Source organism: Nomascus leucogenys, unplaced genomic scaffold, assembly GCF_006542625.1.
Source record: "Nomascus leucogenys isolate Asia unplaced genomic scaffold, Asia_NLE_v1 Super-Scaffold_258, whole genome shotgun sequence".
Classification (NCBI taxonomy): Eukaryota; Metazoa; Chordata; class Mammalia; order Primates; family Hylobatidae; genus Nomascus; species Nomascus leucogenys.
In genome coordinates this window covers 2,865,625-2,884,659 of record NW_022095769.1, presented here as the reverse complement: position 1 = coordinate 2,884,659, position 19,035 = coordinate 2,865,625, and the positions used below count along the sequence as shown (strand labels likewise).

The following is a 19,035-nucleotide window of genomic DNA, read 5'->3' as shown; positions in this document are numbered from 1 at the left end:
GCCAGGGAAGGGTTAAGTGTCCCTGCCACAGTTATGGAGAGGAAGCCGATGAAATATGGGCACTTGGAACTCCAGGCCCGGCTGGCTTTCCTGTTTACACTTCTTTATACTTCCTCCCACCCATTGGCCTCAGAGAAACAAAACAAAACAAATAACCAAATAAAACAAAACAAAAAAAATCAAAATTGAATTGTCCCCCGAGTGGCGGCCAGGCTGGCCTCAGAGGGAAAAGAGAAACTGCAGCCTTAATCTCCAGCTGTCACCTCCTGGGGCCTGCCCCAGGTTGAAGATTTGGCCAGAGGGTACCGGCTTGGCTTGTAGCTCAAGAGGTTGAAGCCTGGACTGGCAGAGAGAGAAAGCAGGTGGGAGAGGAGAGAGAGCAAAGCCCTGGAGAGAGTAGAGCAGCTCTCTTAGAGGGAGATAGCCTGGGGAGGGCAGGAGGAGAGGACAGAGGTCTGGGGCAGAGGAGAGAGTTCTTGGCACCAGCAATCCCTTCACACCTCTCATTGCCTCCCCCAACTTGTCCTGACTGGGGTTCAGACAGGACTGGGGACCAGCTCAGGGAGCCTGAAGTGGAGAAGAGGAAAGCCCAGCCTAGGGCGTCTTCTCCAGGACCTGCTTAGAGCTGGAGGAGACCCTTCAAGAGTTTGGCCACTGAGATGGAAGTGGGCACCCCAAGTTGCTCTTTGCCATCCTGGAAAATCCGACCAGATATGCCTAGTAGATGTTAGAGCCTACAGAACTGACATGAGAGGGGGTGAAGAAACAATTTTTCAGGAGCAGACCTTGCTATCTGGGGTTCTAGCTTCCAGGAGGGCTTTCAGAAAGGGAAGTATATTAGAGTGAGGCCAGGGGCACAATAGGAATGGGGTTCCCTTGGAGACCCAGGTCAGACTGTCCCTTGCAGAGCTCTTTGTCTGCATGTCTGTCAACTCTGTTGCCTTGTAAAGTGGAAGACTGTGGAAGCTGTGCCTCCAGCACTTCTTTATATTTTCAATGGTGCTGGGGATCCTTTGGGAGATGACCTGTGTCTCCTTTCTAAGGGATACAAATGCCCTCATCATTCTTAGGATGATGTGTCTTCAAACCAGGGTGACTCTGCTCTTAAAGCCTGTTAAGGATCTCCTGTTAGTCAGGCTTGGGCAATGGATAGAGAGCTCAGGGAATAGAAAGTGGCTTCAGGAGAAAGAGGACGGGGGAGAACTCCAATGTCCCTTAATGAGAAAAAGGGAGTCTTATGACCCCATCCTTATCCCAAAGATCAGAAGCCCCTTGAGGTGCCACTTGTCCAATCCCAGAAACTACCTATGGCAGTTGGTGAGCTGAATCAAGGGAGGGCAGGCTGGTGAAAATAGGAGTGACAGGGTAGTTAGCCTCATGGGTGTTAAATTGGGGGGAGGTCAATTTGGTGGGGAAGAAGCCTCTGACTTTTAGAAGGGTGATTTTCCCTAGAAAATAACAGAACCCCTGGGGATCAAATCCTGAAGTCTCTCTGGTTTATGGTGCCACAAAACAAAGGGGCCTTTGCGGGTGTGCCCAGAAAAGAAGAGGGAAAAAGAGAGGAAAAAAGAGCACCTTTCCTATTTTCTCTTCCAGCTCCTGAATCTATTTCCTCCCGACAGTTGAGGGATTTGTATTCTTAAACTGATTTTATTTGTGGAGGGCTTGCCAGAGTTCTACTTAAACACCTAACACCTCTAGGCAAGAGAAGAAGCTCTTCCCTTCCCCCATTCCTGGTTCAGGAATTAGGTTTTGAATTGGGGGGATTGCCCTCTCTGTCTGCTCCCTAGTCTGACTTCAGGATCCTACTTCGAGCCCAGGAGAAAGATTAGCTTGAGACCAACAGGCTGAAGGTGGAGGCAAAAGCAGCGCTGTGCTCCCCATCCCAGAGAAGCCTGATGAAGCCAAAGATAACAGAAGAGACCCCTTTTTATGGGCTTCAAATATCGGAAAGCCAGAGATCACCCCAGGGCAAGGCAGCCCACAGCAGCCGCCTACCGGGTGCTTTTTCTCAGCTTAGATGTATCCAGATAAAAGTGCCCAGCGGTGCACCCCCACACACCTCTGACAAATGAATGTCATAAAGTTTCTTTCCAGAGGGTGGGGGGATAGTTGTCTGAAGATATCCAGCAGTGAAGTGGCCCCCAACAATGGCCCCTTCTTTCAGCAATACACACCCCTCCTTCCTGGTCCCTAAATTTCTACTGGCACTGAGGGAGCATGGATCCCCCACACAAACCCTTTTCCCCACAAAGTCAGACACTCCTGCTGGTAAAAATCAGGCACCCCCGACCGACCGATGAGGCCTTATGAAACTGAGAGCACTCATTTCAGCCACCCAGTCCCTTAGAACTGGGTGCATAAAACAGGCTAAATTTCCGCTACATCACCCCACAGCCCCAGGTGGAAACAAGTTTTCTTTCCCTAGTCCCAAGCCCCAGAATTGCAAGGGGTGAAAGCAAAAGCTGAAAGCGACTTACTGCGGGAATGCTGGCCTGGGCTGCCGCTGCCTTCTGGGCTGCTCCAGGCTGGGAGAGTGCTCACCTACCTCTGCCCCCTTCCCCACCACAGCGAGCAGTTAAAGTGTCACTTAACATTCTGGAGAATGTGAAATATACTGCGCGGTGTCAACTCCCCAAAACCATAAAACTAACTTTATGGACCTCACGTGACTTTCTCGAGCCAGTGAGGGGTATCTGTCTGACTTCTCGGCGATTTTTACGATCTAACTTCGAGATAAAACCCCTATCCATTTGACATCTAAATGTCATAGCGACTTTTGGGATAGTTTGCTATCGACAAAGGGGGACAAAGTCAAGGGGTGAAGGGAAAGGAGGGCCAAGTAGAGCCTCCACGACCCTCGGCTGCCTCCTCACCAGCTCCCCCTCCCCCCAAGTCCAGTAAGAAGTTGGGCCAAGCTGGAAGGGATTGACCGGGTAAGTGTCCAGACTTGACTCTTGTGCTCAGGGTGGAAGCTGACTTGGATGGAGGTGGACTGGGCCCTAGCCCTGGGCCAGGCTGAAAGGGAACCAGGGGTCTTTCTGAAAGGACCCTAACTCCTAATCAAGAGGGAAGATCAGTTGGGCCCTTGGAGAGGAGCCCTTGATAAGGGTAGGGAAGGCTGAGGGTGAGAGAAATCCTTTGAAATCCAGCTGATTTTCTTTTTTTTTTTTTTTTTTTTTTTTTTTTTTTTTGCTTTAGTTGGTGGCAGAGCTGAATTGGGACTTGGAGTAGGAGACAGGGGGCTAGGCAGGCCTCTACCACTCCCAAAAGGCCAGGAGCCTCCTGCTGAGGACTTAGGCCCAAATTACTTTCCCAGAAGAGTTTTCCAGAGGCTTCCTTGGCCAGCTAGTGGAAGATCAGGATGAAGTCTAGCTCAGCCTTTCCTCTGCCCCAGCCCCATATGGGGTTTCTGGGCCTTGGAGTCCCCCAGGCATGAAGGTCTGTTCCCTGGCCCAAGCACTGTTGACCAAGCCAGGGACTTACATGACTGAGAAGAGCTGTTGGGGAGCAGCCTACTTTTTCTTCCCTGCACCCCAGATCTATTGAGAATGGTGCAGGGTGTGCCTACGATGGGAGAGGCAGACCCCTCGGAGAAAAGACAAGTGGAAGGGCAATGGAGTGGGGGAAACATTTATTTGACTTCCAGGAAAGCTACAAACAGATACCAAAAGCGAATCACTGAGACAGGTCCCGCAAAGACAGATTTCACACGTAGCACAGCATCCACTCACTCACTACAAATGGTCTTGGAAGCAAAATGGGTAAGGGAGAGAAGGGTCTCACCCAGACTATCCCCATATTTACAAGCTTTGGGCCCTCTAGCCAGACCCATGGATTCACAGAGAAACACACAAGACATTTTGCACTGAGGATCATTTTTGTTTCCGTATACTCCCAGACCAGGCCTTGTGGGGCCTACCCAGGCAGCAGGAACTTAAATCTCACTATCTTCTTTCTCTCTTCTCAATATCATCCCGTTGGTCCTCCCTAGCCCCTTCCCACCCTAGGACCAAGCCCCTAGGAGACTTGGGCCTAGGGAGTGAGGAGGGAGGAGGAGGAGAATGAAAAGAGACTCCATCTCCGAGGCCAGCTCAGCTTGGCCCCACTGCGGCACTACTCCACCTCAACTGCTGCCCCTTACAGAAGTTTCCAGCTGAAACTCAAAATACAGCGATCATCTTTTTATAAATAAGTTAGAACACAGATGGGGAGGGGAGAGTTCACATTAAACATGCCAATTTCTTTTTTTTTTTTTTTCCTGGGGGAAGGACTGCAACCACAGACACAAACATTCAGAAACACTGGCGGATTTAGGACAAGCAGAAGGGAGTTGGGAGCATGGAAGGAAAATAATAATAATAATTATTATTAACAATAATAACAAGATAACCAGTCCAGGAGAGAGGGAGCCACAGGAAGACCTAAGACCAAACGAAATATCGTAACACAAGGCCGGGGCGAGGCAAGCTTGTGGGAACCGGTCCCCAGCGGGCGGCGGCAGAGCGGGGAGGATTGGAGGGGCCAGGGCTGGGGGTGGCACGGGCTCTTGGGCCGCTGGGCTCCTCTTGGCGGGCTCAGGGCTGGAAGGCGCTGCCGGCTGTAGCCAGGCTCATACTTTTCAGTTTGTTGTCCTTCTTCCACTTCATGCGCCGGTTCTGGAACCAGATCTTGATCTGGCGCTCGGACAGGCAGAGTGCGTGGGCTATCTCGATGCGTCGTCGCCGGGTCAGGTAGCGGTTGAAGTGGAACTCCTTTTCCAGCTCCAGGGTCTGGTAGCGGGTATACGCGGTCCGGGCCCTTTTGCCGTCCGGCCCGGTCATATCTGGAGCAGGTAGAGGAAAGCCGCAAGGCAACGTTATTCCGGTTAAGGGATGGGGCACTGGGTGGGAGGGGGCGGGGGAGCAGGACCCAGGCGTCCCGGCACCCAGCTCACCACAGCTGCAATCCTCTCTACTCCAGATGCCCACATTCAAGCTCGATTTCTGCACCCCTTTCTACTGCATCCCCCACTTCTGCTGGCAGCCAGTGCGCCGGGCTTTGTCTCTTGCTCGCTCCTAGTGCCTCACCCTTGGCTGGGCTCAGGCGGCCGCTCGCCCCGGGAGGAAAGAGAGCGGTTGCACTTTTGCCCCGGAAAGCTCCTTTTACTGTTCACCACTTCTTTGCTAGCGACAGTCTCAAAATTTCAGGGGTAAGCAGGACCCTTCCCCACATTATTGAACCCCATCCTTTATCCTAAAGCTGGTTCAGCTGCGGTAATAAAAGCCTAAGCCGAAGCTGGAAAAAATTATTAAAAATACCCCCCTCTAACAGAGAGACCCTTTTTGGCTCTGTCTAGGAAGCTATGAGGCCCCTCTTAGAGACTTTCCCCCTTAGAAAAATGAATCTATATTTAGGGTAAAGCCAAGCTCTCCTTGTTCCCCCATCCCACCCCAAAACGCAGAGCAGGAAAGCTGAGAAGACAAAAAAGAGAGAGAGAATTACCATGGCTGATGTGAAGCTTCCTCATCCAGGGGAATATCTGCGGAGTCTGCCCCTCGGGCGCGGCTGTGGAGGTGGCCATGGGCTCTGGCTGCGCCCGAGCTAGGCTAGGGCTGCTTAGCTGGCTCGCCGCTTCCTCAGGCTCCGAGGACGCGCTGGCCTCGTCTATTTCGGTGAAATTGGCGCTGGAGCTGGCTGAGGTCGCCTGGTCGGAAGGGGACGAAGCAGAGGGCTTGGCGCCGTGGCTGTCGCCGTTGGTGCAGGGCAGGGACTCGGGCGAGGACAGGGAGCAGCTCGAAACCGCTTGCCTGAAGCGGGGCTCCTGGGCGGGCGCGGGGAAGGCGCGCGAGCTCTCGCCCACCGCCCCAAAGTGGCTGGAGGAGGCCGAGGAGCGGTTGACGCTGAGGTCCATCCCATTGTAATTGTAGCCGTAAGAGCCGGTGTGCATGGCAGCGGGATCCCTGTAAGAGCCGCTCAGAGAGCTGCCACTGCCATAATTTAGCAACTGATAGTCCGGGCCATTTGGATAACGCCCCGAGAAGGAGTTTACAAAGTACGAGCTCATTTGGGTGATTTTGGAGGGCTTGATTTGTGGATCGTGGTCGTTATAACCCTGTGCTTCACGATTTATGATGTATTAATGAATTATAGCGATGCACTGTACTTCGTTTTGCTATGTATGCGGCCAAATACGGGGGGGGGGTTGGAAGGGGGGTGGGGGGGCGTTAGGGAATCACGTGCTTTTGTTGACCAGTCGTAAATTCTCGCTGATGACCTCAAGAGGTAATTCATGCTCTATGGTTACAAATAATGACGATCCGAGAATCGTTAGGGCCGATTCAATGCGAGCCTCCGAGAGAGGGGGAAAAAAGGAGAAGGGGGAGAAACAGGGAGAAGGTTGGCTTTGGCCTCTGAGCAGAGCGCGCCACCTCCCGGCGATCGACGGGAGCGCGGGAGGGAGACCGCCATGGCGGCGGCGGCGGCTGCCTCCCTGCTGGCTCCCTGCAGTCGCCGGGAGAGAAAGAAACCCGGCCAAGGCTCAGCCACAGGGTTGAGCCTTTTAGAGCAGGGGTTGGGCTTTTTACCCACTTTCTTGTGGGTGGGGTTAGCCTCTCTATTTGGTTCCTTCTGTCTACATCATCACTGTCTTTATTATTTTAACTTTGGATGAGAAGATCAAAGATTGAGTTGCTTTTCCCTTTCTCAGGCTTTGCAAGTCTCCGAATTGGAGGCGGAAATGGGGGAAGGGTTGGAAGTTGTGTGTGAAAAACAGTTATTGCAATGGGTTTTCCCCAGGAGCTTAGCCTGGCCTGCATCCTGGTGGAACTGCTGTTGCAGGTCCACAGCGCCCAGGCCGAGCCTGCAGGGCTGGGCGGGAGGCTTGAAAAAGAAGGCGGCTTGAAGAAGTGTTCACTTCTCTTGGGCCACTTGGAAGTTCGAAATCCCCTTCCTGACCTCCTTGGTGGTCCTTAGCCCAGGCGTGGGGAGTGACAGAGCAGCACAGGGAACCCAGAAGCCGAGCACAGCTGGGGCTAAGCGGCCTAGTTGCCGAAAAGACTACAGCGGCCACCGCGTCTGCTGCTTGGGTTTGAGTAGTAACATGTGTCTGAGAGTTCGTAAAGCGGAATCCCTTCCCCTCCTCCTCGGCTATTGCATTCGGAGGCCCCACTACAGGCCCCTCACTTGCAGCTGGGCAGTTTGAGAATTTGCCTGGTGGCAGCCGCCTTCCCGGAAAAGGGGTTCCAAGGACCCGCATGCTTTGCTGAGCACGCTGAGCGGCCAGAGACCGCCGCAGCTGGTCTCCTATTAGGAGGGGACTATTTTCTTTAAAAATAAGAAAGGAAGCGAGAGGGCGGAGGAATAAAGGAAAAGTGTCTGCAGCTTACCCTCTGGGTGCCGGTGCAAGCAGAGAGAGAATGAGCCATTCTGGGTTGAGAGGATGACACTAAATGCCCCATCACCTGGCCTCCTGCCCTGGGGTCTCCAAGGAGCAAGGGAAAGTTGTGCCCTTCGGCCTGTGCCTGGCTGGTGGCTATACATTCCCGTACTTGAGGCTGATCTCCTACTTGAGGCTGATCTCCTACTTGAGGTGGGAAGGGGCACCTGGAGCCTTCAGCTACAGGGTGAGAGATACCCAGTGGCCCCATTTTTTAGTCTCCAGAGCCACAGGCCAGAAGCGGAGGGCCAAGGCTGGCGAAAAAACCTGGCCATGTGGACGGGCCAAAGGCCAGGGGTCTCTGCGAAGGTGAGGGCAGAAAAGCGATGCAGAGGCCCCCAGACTCGATGGCTCCGTCTCCGCAAGAGAGCTTTAGGGACCTCAGTTGCTCCCTTAGTGCTGTGGACACACGAGGAAAGGCTAGAGAATGAGAGGGAAACAGCCCCTCTCCATCCCCCAAGTCTGCACGGGGAGAGGCGGCTGTGAGCCTCAGCACCAGGGAAACGCAGCGCTGGGGCCTGGGCAGGACTGATCGCTCCAGCCTTTATCCCAGCTGTAACTTCCCAGTCGAACAGGGCTCGCTTCGGCGGGCCAGGGCTCTCGCCTTTGCTGCAGAATTCTGGCTCAGGAAAGTGGAGAGGCTGGGGGTTGAGGGGAGAGGAAAAAATGGCAGGAGAGGATTGGAGGTGACCGAGCATCGAGTTTTCACATCTTTATTATTGTTATTATTATTATCATCATCATCATCATCATCATCATCATCATCATCATCATCGAAGTATTTCACGTCCAGAGCTAAGACAAGACTACAAACACAACACATAGAAAATTAATAAAATAGAACTTTGTTTTCTTCTGAGGCTCCTCTTCTTACTTCTAGGTAGTATGTGCTCCTTCCAGTGGCTTTGGGGAGGGGGTGGGAGAGACGACAGGTCTGGGATCAGGGAGTCTTCAAGGCCCCCGCAGAGGGGACAGCGAATCTACCATTGAACCGTGCACGGGGGACATGGACGAAATAAGACGCGACAGGGACAAGAGCATTTTGCTCTGCTTCCAGGAAACATCAAGTGAGTCCGATCCTCAGTTCTCACCAGGAAGCCTGATCAGGCTGAGGCGAGTTCCTCGGGAAGGAAGGGCGCGCGGGGTGCTGGGTGGGCTCGAGTAGTGAGGCCTCAGAGCACCCGCCAGGAGCTGTGCGGGCGGGGGGGTCCAGGAGAGCGCTGGGCCCTGCCTGTCTGCGCTGGAGAGCAGGTCTCCTGGCTCCTCCAGCCGAGAGCCTTCCTTCCCGGGTCTCTCTGACGCCCTCGGCTCCCCACAGGCCTCTCACCTCGCGTCCTCCCTCCCTTTCCAGCACCTTCACTCGGCCGGTTTTTCTTCCTCCTCCCCCGCACTGAGCTGAGACGCGCTGAGCAGTTTGCTCTCCTTTTTCCACTTCATGCGTCGGTTCTGGAACCATATCTTGATCTGCCGCTCCGTCAGGCACAGGGCGTGCGCGATCTCGATGCGCCGCCGCCGCGTCAGGTAGCGATTGTAGTGAAACTCCTTCTCCAGCTCCAGCGTCTGGTAACGCGTGTATGTCTGGCGGCCTCGCCGGCCGCTGGGCCCGAAGGAGGAACCTGTTACGCAGAGTGGAGATGCTGAGGCCTGTGGTCACCGGGCCCAGGGCCCCCTCCCCTGGTCGACCCTCGAACACAGACTCCAGCCGGTACCGGGATACCCTCTATTCTGCCGGTTCCCTTTCCCCGTCTCGCACTCCTCCAGCGCCCCCTCCAGATTCCCTCCTGGTCTCCTAGGCCTGTGCCGTCTGTCTAGACTCTAGATGGGGGAGGGGAGGAGCAGTTTGAACTCCCACCTGAGCCTGGGGGGAGGGGCTGGTCAGGTGTGTCTCTTCTTAGTTGCATTTGTCTTTCCCTCCCTTTCCATCCATCTTGCTCCCCGCCGCATCCCGCCAGCCCAATGATAAATCCAGGCCCTTAATCCGTAATGACGTAGATCGATCCATAGTCCACATTAACGGCTCCTCACTTTCGAGTCCGGCTAATGGACATCAGTTGGGACTTAAGGCCAACAAATAATCCAACCTGAGACCCCGCGCCTGTTTCTCCCTCTCTCGCTCCGCCTGCTCCCTCTCTCTTCCTTCCCCTTATTCCTCCTCCCTCCTCTGACTACCACCCCTTTTCTGATGCCTCATCTAGCCCCAGCCCCCCACCCTCAGGGAAACACAGTCCCAGACAGACTCAACTCTTCCTCTTCAGCGTCACCACCTACCCCCTTGCATGACGCACTCCGTTTTTAATGGAGCCGTCTTTGGCTGGGGAACCCTACCAGGGCTGGGAGAGGGGGGCTGGGGGCGCAAAGTAAAGCCAAGCCAGTGACTGCGGGCCCCTGCTCCCTTCCCTGTCCTGGAACCCCGGCTCTGGACAGGCGCCCCAGGAGAGCACACTTGCGCCCCATGGCTCCCAGTGCGGCTGGGACTTTGCAAACTTTGTAACTCCTGCCTAATAGGGGACACAGCGAGAGACCCCGAGCAGGCGCCCAATCTTCTTCTATCTCCTAACTGAGATGCCCACCCAGCACGCTGTGGGAGATTGGGGCAAGGGGCGCTCACTAGTTCTGTCTCCCGGGGTGGGGACCCAGGGGAGCCGGGGCGATGGAGACGGGAAGTCTCACTCACTGTTGCACGAATTCATCCGCTGCATCCACGGGTAGACCGGAGTGGAGCACTTCTGCTCTTCTGTCTCGCCGAACACGCTCTTGTCCTGTGCGCAGTCCGACTTCCGCGGCTCGGGGTGGAACGGCGGCTGCTCGTCGGCGCCGGAGAGTGCGCAGGCCGACTCCTTCTCGCGGTAGAAGGCCGGCGCCGACCCATAGTCGCAGGGCGCCGCTCGGCCGTAGCCACCGCCCGCCGGCGGGTAATAGGAGGAAGTGGCAAAGCCCTTCTCCTGGCCCGGCCCTGGCCCGTAGGGCCCGGGGTAATGTCTCAGCGGGTCCGCATAGCCCGACGAATAGAGCGGTAGCTGGCCCAGGAAGGACTCCTGCCCGCTGGCCAGAGTGACGGGGAAGGTGGAGTTCACGAAATAGGAACTCATTGGGAGGGGAGGCGCGCGCGGCCGCTGCTGCTCCGCCGGGTTTATGATTTGTTGTGTTTTATAGTCCGAGCGCCGCGCCTATTAGTAGTATATCCGAGATTGGGTTTTAGCTGAGGGGGGATGGCGAGGTGCCAGTGAGGCCAGAAGGAAATACAACCATCTGATCCAACACTGACCAATGGCAGAGGCAGGAATTGTCAAATAGCACCCAGGAGGAGCGCAGCCCGCACGAGGGACCCGCGCACAAACCTATCAACCTTTTTTTTCCCTCCTTCTCCTTCGCCTTTCTCTCTCTCCCCAACAACACAACGCGTCCTGTTCCACCTACGTAGGATCTGTGAAACAGGCTCTGTGCCTTTGAGGGAGGAGGGAACGTTTAGATTGAGACCACCCCACTCTCGGGTGATTAAATAAATATATCTCTCCCCCACCCCACGCAGGATTGGAAAAAGTTAATTGTGTTTTCAGAAAAGTTAACCCCTCCGTTGCTTGGGCCCCTTCTCTCCAGGGAGGGGTGGGTAAATGTCTCCGAATCTCCTTGAGAGAGAACTAAAGAAGAAGGTTTGTTTCTAGGGTTTTGTGTCGGTAGAAGGTGAGAAGAGTTCTCCGCTAAGATAAGAAAAGAAGAAACACCCTCCTCCCCAGGTTTTGAACATCGTTTTTCCTGTTTATCAGATCTGCTTTCTCTCCTCCAAGCCTCGGGTTATTGTTCCTGCTTCTCCACAACCCTTCTGGTCTGAGGGGGCAGGCCAGATCCCACTGCCTAGAAGACCCAGAAGAGGAGGAGCTGGCAGGAGGGAGTGAGCCCAAGCTTCCCCTTCTGACTCTGTGGCTAGACTAGGAGCTTCTTGGAAGGCGGCGACGACGGCGGCTGCCCAAAACATTCTGCCTGGTTCTAGTATGCAGCTGCTCACTCTTGGCAGGGGAAGGGGCACTGGGGAAAGGGACTAGCCCTCTCCTCACTTGGTGATATGGAGTGAAGGAGTGAGGGGTATCCCTCAGCCTAGGTGGCTTTATTTGTCTGATCCCTATCCTGCCTGCAACCCTCACTCCAGTACCCTCTGCAATCCCAAAAGACTTAAGAATAGCCTGGGCTATAGGATTTTCAGGAATTAGGGATGTCCCAGTAAATCTGTGCACAAGGAAGAAATCATTCTTCTTCCAGTTGTGGGCTTCAAACCCTCCTGATAGTTGAGGCAGTCAGAGACCACTGGGAAGAAAGGCACCCTCTCTCCTCTTCCAAGTCTCTGTAGGAGCTACCAGTTCTTTTTAAAATTAATTCTTTACCGGCCGGGCATGGTGGCTCAAGCCTGTAATCTCAGCACTTTGGGAGGTCGAGGCAGGCGAATCACGAGGTCAGGAGTTCAAGACCAGCCTGGCCAATATGGTGAAACCCCGTCTCTACTGAAAATACAAAAAATTAGCTGGGCATAGTGGCAGGTGCCTGTAATCCCAGCTACTCGGGAGGCTGAGGCAGGAGAATCGCTTGAACCCAGGAGGCAGAGGTTGCAGTGAGCCGAGATTGAGCCACTGCATTCCAGCCCAGGTGACAGAGTGAGACTCCGTCTCAAAAAAAAAAAAAAAAAATTCTTTACCAAGACTTGGTTTTTGCTTTAGTTTGATAGGGAGAGAAGGGCGTTTGCGTTCTCTTGGGGACTCTGCAGGCAGCTTCCAGCCATCAGCCAGCATCCCCTCTCCTTTCCGTCTGTGTCTCAGCATTGCTACAATTCCCTCCCACACCCCATGTTTGTATCATCAGCTTTACTGCCTTATAAATTTGGGTGTGTCAGAGAATGTATGTCTCTGGCTCTTTCATCCAAGGAAAATGAGCGTTGAGCCCAGGCTGGGAGACAGGGCCACAGTGCATTTCCAACATTCTAATATACATATACAGGCCAAGTAGTGAAGGGTGACAACCTTCACACCTGGGGACAAGAAGGGGCCAAGGCATGGAACAAAGTCAAATGTCAGGCCAGGCTGACCCTCCTCTGCCTTGTCCTTCCTTTGGGCTCCTTTTTCTGGCCAAGTTCTGCCCACTGAAGATGGTACAAGACACTAAGGAAGGTGGCAGAGGACTGAGCTCGGATCACCAAGGGTGGGAACTTATTTGGTTGCAACGTGGTCTCCAAGGCTCTCTGAACTCAGGGCAACGTCTAGGCTGTACCTTAATGGCAAAATAGCCATCCCTAGATGGCCTCCAATTACTTCCTAACCTGACTCTACGGGAGTGTTTGATAAGCATTTAAGAAAACAAATTTAAACCCCCTGATAACGAAGAAGGATAAATATTCTAAATCTAGGTATGGTTGGGCTTGCTTCTAGAGAGGACTAGGGGCCATTTGAACAGGGGGAGAAAAGTGGGAGAGAGTACTTGCATGCACCTCCCTCCCTACTGCTGAGGCTGAGCCCTGGGCCTCAGCCTCCCCTGCCTCCTCCCTGCCCACAATGTCTCCATCCTAGCACTAAATAGTGTGGTTTTCTCGGTGAAGTCTGAACTAAATAAGATCTGGTGAGGAAGGGAGCAGTTCCCTGTGTCAGAAGCAGGAAAATAATTGCCTTATCTTCAGAGTCACAGCCCCCAAATTAACCTCACCTCTGCAGGTTGCTTGTCTGGAGATGGAGCCACTACGGTCAGGGCCTGGGCGCCTGGAGTCGGGCATGAAAGGAAATAGCGCCTCATCGCTCTTATCTAAGCCCAGAGGTATTTATGAGCGTTTATTCGTCTGATCCGTTTGTTTGGGAAAAAGAGCAGGCGGGCAGGGCAGGCCAGAGACCGACTCCTTTCTGGAGCCAGATCCCTATGAATCTGTCTGTGGTTCGGTCCACCGCCCTCTGTCTGTCTCCTTGGGGGAATATGTAAATACACAGCGGGCTCAGCCATCCTCCAGTCTGGGGTGTCTCTCCCTGCCTCGATGAGGAAGTGTGTGTTCAGAGAGATGAATAGAAGTGTGTACCAATTCTTGAGTACATAACAGAGGGATTGTACAGATACCCCCCAGGCAGGATTTATAATTGTAATTTTCTATGCTCTGAGTCTGCAGTCCTGTGGGCAAGCTAACACATTCCAGCTCCCAGGAAAATGTTTCCTAAGTTGTGCTCAGTTCAGGAGTAAAATTCTTGATAGGTAACCTCAGGAGGGATATTTGTGTGCGCGCGCGCGCGCGCGTGTGTGTGTGTGTGTGTGTGTGTGTGTGTGTGTGTGGTGTGTGTGGGGGGATGCTGAGACATTGTCCAGGCTTCCAATTTCCTCTAAGCTATAAAGCCCTCTCCCTCAGCTCTTTGAGGTGATGAGCGCCTTCCCCCACCACCCCCAACTTTGGCTGGGGTGGGGTGGGATGAAAATATTTCAACTCAATTTTCGTCCTGGACTCTGTTTCTCTGGGTTTGGGGAACATAAATAAATGTTCCCAGGGGTACTGAGTGATCACTCCCATAGGTTGAAGGAGGCTGTTTAGATGAGACACTTTGCCCTAAAGTCGGCCCCTCCAAATCAAAGTAGAAAGACTTCATTTTCATTATGCAAATGAGCGGCATCCTCTTTGATCTTTAGGAGAGTGAGCAGTAGTGCTGAACCCACACTCCCGGTTTCCTACCCGCAGGCCCAGGGGACAACCTAACGGCCCTAAAATGTTTCAATACCATGTACCAGCTTGACTTCTCTACTTGTCCTTTGGATTGCCCAAAAGCAAAATCCCGGAGGGGCCAAGGACCTTCTAGGGCTGGCTCTTTCAGGGCTTCCTATAGAGCAGCTCCCTGAGTCGGGCCTTAGAGCCACCAGAAATTCACCTCGCTGCAGAAAAGCTGTAAAGAGCTGCTCCAGAGGTGCTGAAAGCGGGTGGGGGCTGCAGCCACAGTGTTTGTCCCCAGCACCACCAGGCCCCTTAACCTCGTCAGCTTCTCTAGCCCTGGGCCAGACTCTGGTAACACTTTGGTTTGCCTGGCACCGCAGGCAATTTCCTAGAACCCCACCCCCACCCAGGAACGGGGATCACAGCACCTTTAAAGGAACTGCCAGAGCTTCCTCCTACAGCTTGAAAGCCCAAGCTAATCAGTAACCGGTGAGACGGGGGCCAATATTCAAACGCTGCAGCAGAGGCGCATAGCCTAGCCCTGGCCACCCCCTCTTGGGAAGGCGGTTGAGTTAAGCCGGTGTGAAGGGTCCAACAGGAACGGAAATTACGACGCTGTGGTTCCTTAAGGATTTAACCCCAGTCCCACTACCAAATTTTTCCCAAATCATATTTAGGTCGACTTCGCTTGAAAAAATCGAGAATGGGGGAGGGCATCGGCACTCACTTGCAGACATCAACAGTTTCCAGAAAACTCGGTTCAATTCCTTCACCACGGACCCACCAACCAAGGAGCTGGCAAGACCCACCAGCCAACCAGGAGAACACAGACCCGGTTTGTCTTTTGACAACCGAGTGGAACTGCCGGGGCCGGCGCCTGCCCTGCGGGTCCCCTCCCTTGGCTGAGAAGAAAACCAAATAAACCTTGAACAGCCTTGGCTTCGGATGTCTCAAGCGGCCTCATCATCTCCCGCGCCTTGGTGGGGTGGAGGTGGGGGTGGGGATGGCGGTGGGGGTGTCGGCTCTGATCCCTCCACCCTTTGATTCAGGGCCCCTGCCCGCTGGAAGCAGAATTAGACCTTTTTAAATATTCCCTAGAGGAAGCCGCTTCCCCTGCCAGCCGCCAGGTTTGGGGCTAGGATGGGCGGGGAGGGGGGAGTGGGAAATTGGGGATGATGGGTGGAGGAGAGACTTCTGTTCTCTAACTCACACCGGGGAACCAAGATCTAGCTGAGAGCGTCGGTGTGGGCCCGAAATCCCCCGAATCCCGTGGACCCTGCGAGACCGGGGCTCCAGGCGTCGGGCACCGCTGGACAGTGTCGCGGGGCTTGCGGTGCCGAAGCCGCGTGTCTCCGAACGGACGGTAGATGGCAGCAGACCGCATAATTTGGGTCACAGCGAACTGTCTAAGGGAGGATTTATAACCCTCCAAGACTACAGGAGAAAAAGACCTTTAGTATGGGTGGGTTTGGGAAATTTTTCCCTTGAGAATAGGCCCCGAGTGCCGTGGGTGCTGGCGGAGAACTCTAGCTACGAAGCCCAGCGGTCCCTGCGGGCGCCCAGCCCGGGCCTGAACCCAGGGCGTCTACCTGAGGCGGCAGAGCCGCCTCTTCCGCCCCACAAGTGGCAGCGTCGTCTGTCTCCTAGCTTAGGACTGAGATAATAAATATATCCCCACTTCCAAAACGCCCCAGACCCTGTAACTCCGGGGCAACCAGAGGCCCGAGGCTGAACGTCCTGCATCTGGTCTTAAGAAAGAGAAAAGCAATCACATGTTCGTGCAAACCAGACTAAAAATCACAGTCTCTCCTGCCCTCCACAGCCAACATCACTTATCTCTTGGCTGGAAGCTTCCCCAGAAGCTCCCTTACCCCATTTTTAAGTCCTTGCCTGGAGGCTGGCACCTACTTCCACCCCACGAGCTACTTTAGGAATCTCTGTCACCTGCCCAATGTTCTCCGCTCTCCCCACCCCCTAGAAGGCTTGACTGAGGGATAAAATTGGACACCCGAGGGACGGGACTGTCTGAGCTCTGTGCCAGTTAGCTTTTCAGTTTAGACGCCGCTAGGTCCCATAATTGGATTTTCTTTTTATTTTCTTCTTTCATGTCTTTCTCTTTTATTTTTATTTACAAGCCTAAAACAAAAATGCACTTAACAGCTTCTTCACAATCACCATGCCTGGACCCAGGAAAGTTTGAAATGTTATCATATCAGACACACACGGCAATTTTTTCCTCCACCGAAATCCACACATCCCATACCAATACAACGCAAGTAATAGAACGAATATCGCGCAGAAACCAACAGCTGTAACCTACCGCATTAAAACCACAAAACTGTCTCCCTGCAGAGCGAGGCTCCCTCCTGCGGGAGTGGCGAGATACTTGGGCATTCTCGGGCAGGCTTCCTGGTGGTGGGGGGGGTCTCCCTCGTTTTTGGTGTCTCCACCCACAGCCCTTTAATTTCAAAAATGTCTCCGAAGGGAGATAGTAAGCATTTCTCTGTAAATTGTCTTTTCTGTATTTCTCTAGCCGTTTCCTCTCCCTCGCCGGCCTCGGCGGAGATTCCAGGCCCTATAGAGACCAGGACGTCCCTTAGCGCCACCGCCCCATATGCCAGTGCTGCCGGGAACCCAGCGATATCCGCAACAGGCAAGAGTACTGCGCGGGGGCAATAGCCAGAGGCCGAGACAAGGGAGGGATGGCAGGAGGGGGAGGGGCAAGCCCGCGGAGGCCAGAACCACTGGCTTCCTTGGGTGCCACTGAAGCCCAGATACCCCCCTTCCTCTCTTTCGCAGCCCCCTTGCTTAAGTCTCTCCTCCAAGCTTAAAAAGGCGACTTAGAGCTGGTCTCCTGGCCCTCTTTTGATTCCTCTTCCCGCTTTCCCTGCCTTGGCTCCCCCTCCAGGAAGCAGCCACCCATCTCTCCACCACCGAATTTCCTGGGAAGCTTCTCCCTGCAGCGCCCAGAGGTGGGGTTCAGCACCGTCTTGGAGCGGGGGAGGAGGGAGAAAAACCCAAGCCCCACCCCCCCTACAAAAGCGATGCAAAAGAACAAGAAGAAAATTGTAGAATCTCCCTTACCTTTGCAGACCTTGGGATTTTTTTCCTCCTCCGGATTTAAAGGAATGGGTAGGGAGGAAGGAAGGAATATTCAGTTTCTTCTTCAGCTTCCAGATAATATTGTCCCAACGTGAGAGCCGTTGCTTCCCCTTCTCTGACTTGGGAGAGAGGGTGTTTCATTTTTCTGACATTTGCATAGAAAATGGAGTAAGTTCTGGCCTTGAAAAATAGTATCGGGCTGCAGTCCTGGGCAGATTGTCCATTTACCCTCCATGGTGACTAAAATCCCAGATCAGTGAGCAAATTAACTTAGGAATCAAAATTATTTTTGGTTCTCTCTTTGTGTAATTCCCACCCCTCCTTCTCTCCCTCTCCCTCTCGCGCGCTCTCTCTCTTTTCTCCTCACCCCCCTCTCTCGTCCTCTCTGTCTTTTGCTCTATCGAGCTGATACTGAAGTACAAAAATATCAAGAGGCTGGAGCCCTGAAGGACGACAGTGCTCCGACCTAGGTGTGGTGTCCAAAAGAATGCTGCATTATAACCACCAGGGAAATGATAAAAAGTTCATGTTCACGATCGCCCGGCCACATGACCGGCGCCGGCCAATCGCTGAATTCAACCACTCATAAACTTCTATCACAAAGTTGTAAATTTTCATAAAACAACAAGGAATTTATTGCATTTCTTCATGGCTCCTCCACTAGCAACCCTTTTCTCAGTCGCCATCTTCTTTTCTTCTCCTTCTCTCTTTTTGGGGAAACCCCAATCTGAGAAGGGGTGAGATTTGGGGGGCAGGGAATCAGAGTGGAGAAGCCATAACGGTACAGCTGGGAAGAGGGTTCTTTTCCGAACCTCCCTATTTTCCACAGGAGCTCTGCTCCCTCTTCTACTAAACGTCTACCCCAAATCCTCTGCATAGGGACTGTTCTGAGACAATTTTGGGGTGAGGCAGGAGCAGGAAACGGTGTCTAGAGTTGCCACCTGCATAAGGGCAAAATGAAAGCTTCAGTGTCCCCTCTCCCCCTCTGAACTGGCCCCCTCATTCCTAGCCCTGTAGACAGCAGGGCCCCCACCTGTGAGGCTTGCAGCATTGCAGGCGTGGGGGCGTTAGATCCCCTACGGCTTAGTTTTTGCCCCAGGAGGAAAAGTGGCCTGGATGGGGGCCAAGGCAGATAGTCTGACAACCAGATTCTCGCCTCCGCAACCCAGAAACTGGGGGAGGGTAAAGCCGGATCCTGGCTTCTCCCGCCCAAATGTAGGCAAGTCCAGGTTCCCTATGACAGCTCCATGGGCTCTCCAGGGCGTTACGTGGTCATTAATGGGGGAAACTGCAGGTTTAGAAGCATTTTACATACAAATTCAAATTCAACAGATTATCCTAAAACCAACCCTCTTCCCTCTTTCTGTCCAAAGTCTGTTTAAATTTAAACAATCCAGGGTTTATAATCGAATAAATGCTAAAAATCAATTCAGCGGGTCTAGCTGCATAGACACCATCCTCCACGTTTTGGTCCTGCAATCAGCGGGTGTTTGGAAGCAAAAAATAAAATAAAAATTCAGCTCGGGTTTCTCAAGTCCCCTGAAATAACCCCGTATTTCAAGCTGACCTACCAATGCCCAAATTCTGGAAACGAAATAACCTCCCCCCACATTTTTCCCCCTCTCTCTGTGTGCAGCGGAGAAGGTTCCAGGCTGCCGGCGGCGGCGCGGAGAGCGGGAAGGGAGGCGCGGAGGAAGCCCCGGGCGTGGCGCGGTCAGGTTCCCAGAGCGGCGGGGATGCGGCCACACCGGCCTGGTAAACTCGCACCGCTTAGGATCTTGCTTCCGGACTCATTCCCTTCCCCACCGCCCATTTTAAAGTTTTATTTGGGTCGTCTGTGTCAATTTAGAACGAGATA

General features: G+C 53.6%; 3 protein-coding genes and 1 long non-coding RNA gene across 9 annotated transcripts in view; 1 reads left to right on the top strand and 3 right to left on the bottom strand.

Moving 5' to 3' along the window:
• The window catches only part of HOXB3 (homeobox B3), a 41,669-nt gene extending 39,050 nt beyond the window's left edge, over positions 1 to 2,619 (bottom strand). Inside the window, exon 1 of one of the 3 annotated variants that reach the window (XM_030807961.1) lies at positions 2,481 to 2,619. The gene's annotated coding sequence lies outside the window, so the exon portion shown is untranslated. The remainder of the gene's footprint in view (positions 1 to 2,480) is intronic. The other 2 variants (XM_030807964.1, XM_030807962.1) reach the window with 2 other exon arrangements.
• Positions 2,620 to 2,712: 93 nt separating this feature from the next.
• Positions 2,713 to 15,019, top strand: LOC105739107. Of its 3 annotated transcripts, XR_001114977.2 has the most exons (4): positions 2,713 to 2,936; positions 13,108 to 13,207; positions 14,106 to 14,341; positions 14,753 to 15,019. It is a non-coding gene; the product is annotated as an uncharacterized LOC105739107 (long non-coding RNA). The 3 variants fall into 3 exon arrangements; XR_004028951.1 differs by lacking the exons at positions 2,713 to 2,936; positions 14,106 to 14,341 and adding an exon at positions 4,661 to 4,733; XR_001114976.2 differs by lacking the exons at positions 2,713 to 2,936; positions 14,106 to 14,341 and adding an exon at positions 8,319 to 8,484.
• Positions 3,618 to 6,344, bottom strand: HOXB5 (homeobox B5). The gene is made up of 2 exons (XM_003278738.3): positions 5,485 to 6,344; positions 3,618 to 4,825 (listed from the first exon to the last, which is right to left on the bottom strand). Exons 1-2 carry the CDS (start codon positions 6,044 to 6,046, stop codon positions 4,578 to 4,580), a joined length of 810 nt encoding a protein of 269 aa, XP_003278786.1. The 5' UTR covers positions 6,047 to 6,344; the 3' UTR covers positions 3,618 to 4,577.
• HOXB6 (homeobox B6) lies at positions 8,101 to 17,675 on the bottom strand. 2 transcript variants are annotated; one of them, XM_030807968.1, is made up of 4 exons: positions 17,545 to 17,669; positions 17,160 to 17,296; positions 10,092 to 10,584; positions 8,101 to 9,033 (listed from the first exon to the last, which is right to left on the bottom strand). In XM_030807968.1, exons 3-4 carry the CDS (start codon positions 10,504 to 10,506, stop codon positions 8,774 to 8,776), a joined length of 675 nt encoding a protein of 224 aa, XP_030663828.1. In that variant the 5' UTR covers positions 10,507 to 10,584; positions 17,160 to 17,296; positions 17,545 to 17,669; the 3' UTR covers positions 8,101 to 8,773. The 2 variants fall into 2 exon arrangements, with proteins under 2 accessions (XP_030663828.1, XP_030663827.1); XM_030807967.1 differs by having other exon boundaries at positions 10,092 to 10,616; positions 17,160 to 17,675.
• Positions 17,676 to 19,035: the final 1,360 nt, after the last annotated feature.